The sequence below is a fragment of the Citrus sinensis genome, chromosome 5 (genome assembly GCF_022201045.2).
Source record: "Citrus sinensis cultivar Valencia sweet orange chromosome 5, DVS_A1.0, whole genome shotgun sequence".
Classification (NCBI taxonomy): domain Eukaryota; kingdom Viridiplantae; phylum Streptophyta; class Magnoliopsida; order Sapindales; family Rutaceae; genus Citrus; species Citrus sinensis.
Window position 1 is genome coordinate 37,051,775 of NC_068560.1, and position 10,503 is coordinate 37,062,277.

General features: G+C 35.1%; 1 protein-coding gene across 1 annotated transcript; it reads right to left on the reverse strand.

Annotated features, from left to right (window-relative positions):
• Positions 1–3,903: 3,903 nt before the first annotated feature.
• On the reverse strand, positions 3,904–7,403 carry LOC102629557 (jacalin-related lectin 3). The gene is made up of 8 exons (XM_052441533.1): positions 6,986–7,403; positions 6,767–6,823; positions 6,457–6,669; positions 5,684–6,214; positions 5,363–5,590; positions 4,878–5,246; positions 4,585–4,803; positions 3,904–4,498 (listed from the first exon to the last, which is right to left on the reverse strand). The coding sequence occupies exons 2-8, from the start codon at positions 6,767–6,769 to the stop codon at positions 4,202–4,204; spliced, it is 1,860 nt and encodes a 619-aa protein (XP_052297493.1). The 5' UTR covers positions 6,770–6,823; positions 6,986–7,403; the 3' UTR covers positions 3,904–4,201.
• Between the last annotated feature and the right edge of the window lie 3,100 nt (positions 7,404–10,503).

Sequence of the window (10,503 nt, forward strand, 5' to 3'; positions counted from 1 at the left end):
TCATTTCATGTGTGACAAAAGTATACTTATGGGTATATATTTTATTTGTTATGCACAATCACATCAAATGCAATCATCCATGTTGTCGTTCTTTTGATTCATATGTATATCGCCCAGTAATCAATGCAAGCGGCAGTATGGACCTACACAAGCGTCGCTTTGTAGACAGATTAAAAGCTGCTTAATTAAATTAGACATTTTTTTTAACGTGTGAATGAGAATAATATCTGCTTCTCTTTTTCAAAACCTGACGCCAACTATTATATTATTTTCTTGAGAATCTTCCTCTTTCTCCAGTTCATAACGTATGCTACTTTGTAGGAAACCCCAGCTAGCTACTGATTTCATGATCGTATATAGCCTTTAGAAAAAGAAGATAAACAATTATGTAAATGTATATACTTAATTACATAGTGCAATCTGTGTGAGTACTTGATAATAAGAAATTGAAAGCTGCTTTAATGCTTTTCTTGCTTTTTGTATACGTATAATCAATTTTACAGCTCAATTAATTCCATTTTTATCAGTATCTTATTAATTTCTCCACTTATATGTATAAAGCACTATGATGAATGCAAATTTTTTTTTCCTATATTTGGCTGAATTTAAAGTTCATAATTTCAAGACTAGTTGATATGGATCAAACTTCAAAATTTTAAAAAGATCAATCAATGTAAACATATGACTTTAGTCGCTGGTGATCATCAATGCCTTTGTGTGTGTATCTATCTTGACCAGGCTCAGTTTCCTTCGTCGGAGTGAAATCTTAATGACCCCCTTAAAGGCTTATTAGAAAAATGTTGGATGCGCTGCAGCCTTATCGTTCACATGTACATGTATTTACTCTTGTATGAGTGACTGAAAGGCATACATAACCGAAAAAAAAGAAAATTTCTAGGACTAATCCAGCTGCAGCCTCAACTTCTTAGATTATGTAGGCATCAAAAAATATGGTTGAAGTTCGTGCAATTAATATTCTCACATGCAAAAGCAAATTTCAACAAGGAAATTGTCATTTTGTGTCCCCGGCCCACAGTTTTGAGGTGGAACTTGCTGTCCTGAAGCTTTATTCGTCAATGAGTCACCGTCCAAGACAGATTATATATAAATTATTGTTATTATTTTTCTTTTTGTGAGACGAAGACAGGTTAATTATCAGCAAAATTAAGTATCATTTTCATGAAGTGCGTAATATTTGGAGCCAGCCAGCCAGCCCCTCGTATTCATTCATGATATATGCACAATTAACTCTTGTCAAGAATATATATATATCTATAATTAGCACAAAGCAAAGGAAAGCATGCATTGATGACATATATATCAACATCTGAATTTTTGGTGTTGTCTGGAAAAGCCTAGAGAGTTGATGAATAACGTCGAAAATGAGCTGTAATTTTGGGTTTATTAATTTATGATAACAAATTAGCAATGACAGTGCCATATATTTCAAAAGATTTCATTTACAACGTAACTGTGTACACATATCACATGCAATCTTAGCTCGTTCATCAGTGCACTTGCCTCTTGGCTTCGTTGGGTAGCCATTTGATCCTCTCAAGTCTCAATGCGTGCTGTAACAGCAACTCTGATGCCAGATTTAGAAAGATGTATGTAGCTGGACAAGTCTAAGTTATGAAAATTCTTGCAAAATGACAAACTTTGCACTATTACTTTGTCAAATTTTACATGATTTACTCTGGCTTTTCTTCTCATCGTTACCTCCCAGCCCTACACACAAAATGCACACAAAGGTTCTGTCACGCACCTATATGTAGGCTGGCTGTCTAGCGACATTAATATTGAATTATATACCGTGAATGAATCAATGCCTAAAAAGCACCAAGTTCTTTCTGAAATTGTGGGTGGGTGTTGTAATTAATTGGTCAAATTTACTGTTATGCTGTAAAAGAACGGAGGTTCGAACGCTGTTTATATTTAACATGAAAAGAGAATCATGAATCAAAGTTGGTTGGAGTGAATGATTCGGCACTCTCATTCCTGATTCCTCAAGAGAGGTCAGGAATTCAAGCCCCACTCTCGTATGGAGTCACCACTTTAGCCAACACTTTATCCTTTACGGGCCGACCCAGTGCAAGCGGAAATTATTCTGAGTTGTGATAAGAACTTAAATATACTTTTCACAGTTGGGGTCAATCAGGACCACCTCGTGTTTCAGCAAAAAAAAAAATGAAAAGAGTATCTGGGAGCAGTAGTGGATTCTTTTTTAAAAAAAAAAATCAAAAGATTTTAGCCCCCCCACTTTGGAAGATTACAGAAACCCTAGGCAATTAACAACGCATGGGACCGTTGAGTACGTAGTCAAATTGTTTTATTGTTTCTTCTGCTGCGTTTTTAGATACAAATCTGAGTGACAGTTTTGCTTTTTAAAAATTTTTTAACACGTCCGTCCAAGCCTCAACCTCAAATAATTAAAACGTGATGGATCAATTTCGAACGTGCCATGTTTCTCCATGCAAATAGTACGCCGGCCACGGGAATAAAATCTAATGCAAAATCTTGGTTCAAATGATGGGTCCCTAAGCACTAATTAATGGCTAGCTATAGCTTGATCCCTTCTAATTAATATAACCATAAACGCCATGAAATCTTGCACCTAACTCTAATTATTCAGCTGATCAGACGTCTATATCATCACATGGTAATATGGTTTTGATGTTTGTTCTCTATTGCAATTTGGGCAATATTTTGCTAACCCAATTCGCAAGAGTAGAGATAAGCCGACGTATCCGAATATTTGAGGCAACTTGCTATGCTATCACGGCTAATCACACAATAATGGAACTATATTTGCTAATTAGAAGAGCTTTTTGCATAAAAAAAGATGCCACTTGTCCATAAAGCTAAAAGGTTCCCGATCATCTACGGCAATTGAATAGAGAAGTATCATATACAGTATCTCTGGTATCAATATTTTCATCTTCAAAATGGGTTCCACGTATTAATTTTAACCAGCTGGTGTGTTGGATTAATCAAATATATTTGGGAGTTGTAAGATGCATAAAACCTAAGCTACCGATTTAATTATTGATTTGAAATCATGTTGTGGCACATGTTTTCCCGGCTTTACATGGACAGCTAATAACGAGCTTAATGTTCTCGCTTCTTGATCTTATCAAACCCTTCAATGTCAAGAGCTGTAGCACACAAAGCAATTTTTGAGGGTCCCTAAAAGATTTTCGGCACTATATGCTCATGTTGCACTGGATCTCTGGATATAGTGACATGGGAGACTATAAATGAAATATTGGGAACCTAGTATTAATCACTAATTCAACTTGTTTTGCGCCAAGATTTTCTATTTATTTTGCAACCAAATATGTCCTCATCATGACAACTCTAACGAATACGTTTCTATTCTTTTTATTTTTCTTTTTTCATTTTGGGCTTGAAGACAATGCTCATTTTCTGTTTTGGCTGTTGAATGAAGCTTTCTTTGAAAAGAAAGAAACAAATGTATTTGACATTAAATATACATAATAAAATTACCTATATTGCGTCTACATTACTACATAGATGCTGTATCTTTGTAATCCCACACTGGTTACACATTGCTTAGTAATAATAATATCCCAAAACTTGATCAAGTGATTTTCAAGTAAGTTTATTTAGTTAACTACTAATTACTCCTAGGGAGGTAAGAGAATAAAAATATTAATTGTGATAAGAGAAGGTAATTGACAACAAGTCAGTTGAGATAAGATACTCACCCCTTTACCGTGCTTTGAACTCATTCAGGTATTTTTATGGAGAACATCATATATAGTACATCGTATGTTTTTCATTAAGAAAAGAACCTTCCATCCATATATCTTTAAGATTTTATTGGATTTTCCATCGAAAAGGGAAAGCCTAGAATTCATTTGTGCCTTTCAATGGGCCGAAATTCCTAAACGGGCACATGGTTTCAAGAATCAAGAGGTTACTGACTAAATAGAATACGAAAATACAATAGAGTATTTGTAACCAAAAAAAAAAAAGATGATTATTTTTACAACTTCAAAATTTCAAATTCACTATTAGAAAAAAAATGAGATTGATGGATGGATAGCCCACAAAGGGCATGAGATCAAGACACGTTATTGTAGTGAATACAACATCTCAAACATAGAGGCTTATTGTCCATGACTCATGAATATTGTTGACGCACAATCTTGATTATTCGGTACAATTCCGATCCAATTTACTTCAAAAAATTGAAGCGAGATGGTCTTGCGGTTCTTACATTTCCAAGCCAGTGTTGCATATGGACTCCAATGGCATCCAAGTAGAAGCTGCTCCTGCCATGGAACCCAACAACCTTTCCTTCTGTTGTAGTTGAGGTGAAAAATGTTCCAACTTCCTCACCAAATGGACCATACTTGCCTCTACTTGTGTAGAATGTCAGAGACCTTATAACTTTGGGCCTCTCATCTTTGCTTATGGGCCCATAATACCCAGATATGCATGTCAGCACTTCATGCGGGTACTCCAATTTTATCTGCAGAATTCATCACATATTAACATAATCAATCGAAGTAACTAACTATTTTTGAAATTTGATTAAGATGTTAATCTAATCATTACCCGGTGCGTGTAGGTTCCTCCATTTCCTCCATGTTTTACAGACCAAATGAATTGCCCATTTCGGTCATATTCAATTTGAATTGAGTGTACAGCTTCTGCCCTTGTCACAAATATTTGCTTAATCCCAGAAAACACTCCATCATCCCATGCCCTGCCTCCATCTCCACCCCAGGGACCAGGTCCGCATGGAGCTGGTTCTTTGATCACCCCGCATGCAACCTGAGGCAACTAACAATTAGTTACGGAACTTAATTAACCAGCAGATTTAACTTGTAATTAACAAGATTATATACCTCTTCAGGTACTCCTTGCTTTGCAACTAGTAGTTTGTTAGACCACTGAGGATTATCAATCTCAGCTATAGGTGTGTCAGCTCTGACAATTGCGTTGGAAACAGGATGCGTAGCAGGTGTTACCATCCCCACCTTTACATAGACACCGATGGCATCCAGGAAAAGACCATCCCTCCCATGGAATCCAACGATTTTTCCTTCTCCTATTTTGTTGGAAAATGATTGTCCTTGTTCCTCCCCGAATGGCCCGTGCTTCCCTTTGGTAGTATGAAAAGTAAGAGACCTGATGATATTTGGTCCCATGTACATCAAAGGACCATATGTTCCTGTTATCTGCGTTAGTATTTCGTACGGATAATCAAAGATTACCTGCCAAATAGCGCCAAAAAGAAGCAAAAATTTTGTGAATATTTAATCTTGTTATATTTTAAACAAGCTGTTTGTAACTCTTATGAAAGGTGTAACTTATATTGGTTATACAATACCCTGTCATGTCTGAATCCTCCAGTGCCTCCATGTTTGCTTCCCCATACAGCCTTTCCATCTTGATCATAACAAACTTTCATAGATACAATTCCAACATTTCTGGACAAATTTATTTGCCTAATGCCTGTATAGGTTCCATCATTGAACATGGATCCACCGGTGCCACCCCAGGGTCCATAGGTTATTGCACCGTCAACTTTAGGGGGCACCTTTCCACCACCACGCTTCTGAAATTAAACAAGAAACAATGATAGAAAACCAAATTGATATATCTTTGCGCAACGAACAAAAAAATAAAGTTAACGCAATACATATTTCACCTTATCCTTTTCATCATCACTGGAGTCATCAGAACTAGAACTAGAACTAGAACTTTTCTTTTGCTTAGAAACCTCGACTGGCAGGGTCTTGCGAAAGGAATCCTTTTGCTTAGAGACTACGCTTGGCAGGGAATTGCCAAAAGAATCCTTTTGCCTCACGGCCAGAACAATATCATAGTTTTCGCCCACACTCCCTTGTACCAGCGAGTAGCCAGTTTTTTCATTTTGAGTGGTATAATAGTTTTGCGTCTGAAGCATGGCCTTGGTGTTGGAGGAGACTTTTTTCACTACAGACTTCAAATAAATGCCAATTGCATCCAAATACCAACCGCACCTGCCATGGAAACCAACAATCTTGCCTCCCGTCATGGGGAAAGAAAAATATGTTCCTTGTTCAACACCGAATGGTCCATATGTTTTTCTGTTGCTTTGAAATGTCAGTGATCTCACAAATACCGATCCTCGATCATTTGTGGCACCATAGTGTCCATGGACTGAAGTTAGGAACTCGTCTGGGTCATCAAGCTTAACCTGTAAATGGTCAAAATAGCAGTTGCAAAAATCATTAAGGGATGAGATTTGACAAAGTTAAATGGACATTACCTGAAGACAATTCATGTACAGGTTTCAGAATGTAACAATAACCTTTGACAAAATTCAACAATTTTACGCGCATTTATTCTTGCTTATGCTTCAGAAAACGAGCATATATATATATATATATATGCATGATATGAAAAGTTAACTAGATGCTTGGGTGGGTGTGGACTAACCTGGTCGAACTTGGTGCCCCCATTTCCTCCATGCTTTTCAGACCAACAGGAGCCACCTTTGTTATCGTACTCAATCTGGATGGAGTCGATGCCGGCTCCATGAGCTATCACCAGCTGCCTCACTGTCGTGTGAACTCCATCGTCCCAACGAGTACCGTTCTGACCTCCCCATGGTCCAACCGCTATTGGTTTTTTGTCGCTATCCTCGAAACTCTGCGACAACATGTATCATCCAATTAATGTATGTAACGTTTATCAATAAGCCATATAGCTGAAATCATATCAAAATCACATAATATAAGGTTATTACCATCTTTCAATATTGAACAAAGACTAAGCAAAGCCCAGAAGAACAAGCTTGAGGAATCTGTTGAATGCTGCTGTGAATTCTCGGGAAGAATAACATGCATTTATCGAAGCAAAAAAGAATGTTTACTTATGATTATTTTTTATTTATTTATATTTATATTTTTTGAAATGAAATATAGATTCAGAATTGTGCAGAAGAAGCTAATTCTGTTCTGTTTACCACTACCAAAGGCAACAAATCAAAGGGCATAGAATCAGATCCCAGATAATCATCTAAAAGAGCTTTATATCTTGCCAGAGAAGTTGTACGCATTTCAACAATTAGAGATCCTTTATTCGCTTTTCTAGTACTATAAATTCTTCATGGTGCGTTATTATGAAAATATGAATAAATTATCTAACAAAAATCTTCTTTATACTAGATTTCAAGATTTTTATACGCCCTGAATTCATATGTCATTTGATATGGGTGTCACGTGTTGCTCCGGTCCCTGGAGAATACAAGGCTATAATTTCAGTAACAAAATGGAAGTACGTAGCAGTAAGCATCCGACATCTGCACAAGTAACGTCAACAGAAGCTTTTTCCCGCAAATCATAAACGCGTTCATGGCACTACAGAAACTCCTGGAGTAAAAAGACAGTGAATTCTGAATTGTTGCTTATTTCCTCCGAAGAAAAGATTTTTCACTTTTTATAACTTTTATGGTTGGCATATTAGATATGCGGTCTTAATAGAATCTTCCAAAAATGGATGTCTCTATTGGAATATTGATGGTTGTCGAAACCAACAAAAATAAATTCTTACTCTAAATAAATTGTGTGTAGTGATTGAGCAGGGTTGTGTCCACAGAGATCGGTAATTATTTAAATCATTTTAAAACGCAAAACATAAAATGAGAGTTTTGTTGACAATAATAAAAATCAAATTAAAATAACAAGAATGCAAATTAAAGTTGTAATTCAAATTGGAGAAAGTTCTGGTTGAAGGAATTAACTCAGCTTGATTCGACTACTGATCATTGATTCAAATATAGATTTTTATTACCCATGAATAGACCGGTTATAGCTACTGAGACCTTCTAATAGCCAATCTCTCCTTAACTAGTCGATAACCAAGGTACGACCGTTGGTTATTTCCCTAATCAATAGACAACTCTAGATACGATCATATGATTTAATCAATTGACAGCCTGAAAAACCAGAGAGACCCAAATCCTAATCAACACATATGATGATTCATTTAAATTAAATTGTTTATTCTCACAACACAACTCTCTGCTATGTTATTTGTCACAAACATTAAATTCTTCATATGATGAATCCTTTAATTGACAATAGATTAAGTTGATAATTAAATAGTAGCCAATTACCTAATTAACAAACATAATCATGAAAATAATTCAGAGAATAAACAAATACCCAAAAAGTAATAAAACAATTAACGCACAAGAAATATCTCACAGTAGTGATGAATCAAAGCTTCATTATCCTTCAACTAGAAAAATAAGTTTAGTTCTTCATAGAGAGAAGAGAAAAATTAGATCTATGATTTCTTTCTTTTCTCCAAAATCCCCCTCTTTCACAATAAATTCCTCCCTTAAATACATTCTCTCTCTCTCCTCTTTTAGAGTTTTATTTAAAATAAAATACTAAATATTAAATTCGTAATTACAAAAATAGCCAAAATTACAAAACACGTTAAACTAAAAACTGCAGATTCGCAGTTGACAGCACGCGCCCATTTTCATAAGATAGAATAAGAACATTCAACCACCAAGAAGATCCATTCAAAATTCAAGTGCAACAAGATTTAATAACCCTCTCAATAACTTCACTCCATGCACTCAAAGTGTTTAGGGTGTCATTTATCCACTCAAATCAAATCAAAGAATGCTATTACCATAAGCTTGCTCATATATCACATATCAATCCACAAAACATGAATAAAATGCAAAAATCTAAGGGTCTTAAAAGGGTTATAATGGGGTTAAATAGGTGAAATGAAAAATAAAGGTCTACGAAAAAAAAAGAGATCAAAACGAGAAGAATGAACTCATTGAATGAACTTATGATATCAAAATGCTTATTTTTACTCAAGTCACCAAGAATGTAAACATATTTTTTTTTATTTTTTCTTTTTCTTTTTTTTTCTTGTTTTGTTTTTGTTTTTTTTTTGTTTTGTTTTTTAATCAAACAAAAGAAACGAACCTTGCACAATTTAATTCAAGCATAATGCTTGTTGATCTAATTGAGAAACTTTAATACAAGGTAGAAAAAGCAACAAAAGATATCCACACAATGAGTCCAAAAATCTCCTTAAATTGAGGCTCAAAAAAAAGAAAAATGGTTAAGTACACGGAGAGAATTAGATGGGTAATGGTTAAGGCTCAAACAAAGGTAGTAAATAAAGGTCTTCGAGTAGAGAAAAAGGAAAATGCGAGAATAGAAAAATGGTAAATGGTTTGCCCTTATCATTTTAATGCATAAAATCCCGTAATATGGCTTCAACATGCATAACAAAGCAAGTTCTAGAATAAACAAACTAGTATTGATATTCACATAACAAAAATAATTAGAGCAAAGTGGTTGCTCATAGGCTCAAATCATCACAAAGTTGGTAAATTTGCCATCAAATCATGTACACTCTTCAAATGAATCAACCATCAATAGTGGTGTAGAATGAAAAGAAGGTATGAGTGAGATATAAAAGAAAAGGTAAAAAAAATAATAAGCGAAAAAGATGTATGTAGTAAAAAAAATTGAAAGATAAAATGTGAGTGATGAAATAATATGATAGAATATATATATATATATATATATGTATGTAAATAATTTGAGATAGATGGGAAAAGAGTAGTGAGAGAGAAAGGAAAAGAAAACTAATAATATATAAAGCATACTAACTCCAAAATCATTTAAGGATGAGTAGAGTGAAAATAGATGAGTAGAGTGAAAATACTACTTCCAGACATCAATAATGCAAAAATCCCTCCCCCACACCCAAGAACTTACATTGTCCCCAATGTAAGATAATCAAAGCTCACATAAAAATTAAAGCGTAAGGATAAAAGATTAAAGGCAAAAACTTCCCTGAATTGTGAGCTTTGATCCTCATAACGTCTATGAGCTTGGCGGGAATGGTGGGATAAATCCCACTCTTGAAGTATGCAGCCAAATTCTGCCCCATCTTGTCACGGATTTCGATTCACGCGGCTGGAATGCAGGTCGTAGGCTGGTTGTGGACTATTGCTGCTCGACTGGAGCTTGCGGGTACACGGTTGCTAGTTCAGTTGCGCACGGATGGTTGTGCTGCGCGGGTTGGTGCTGGTTGTGTTGCACGTGCGGGGTGGTGCGTTTTCCGGCGGGCTGGTTTGCTGTTGGTATGCTGCAAGCGGCTGGAGAAGAAAACAAGTTCTGGAAAATTAGGGATTTTGTGAACAGTAAAAAAAATTTTTTTTGGACAGTGATTTTTTGAATTTTTTTTATAAATAAATAAATATATATATAAAAGAAAGAATAAAAGAAAATCTCTTTTTTTCATTTTTTAAAATAAATAAATAGAAAAACAAATAAAATAAAATAAATAAATAAATTTTTTTTTGTGATGAATCACTTTGAGACACCAAAAATTTCAGAAATACTTTTTTAATAAGCACGTGGGCACGCCTTGAAACTATTTTACTTTAAAAATTACAGAAGTACTTTTTAGTTAAGACGTGGGCACGCCTTATCAAAA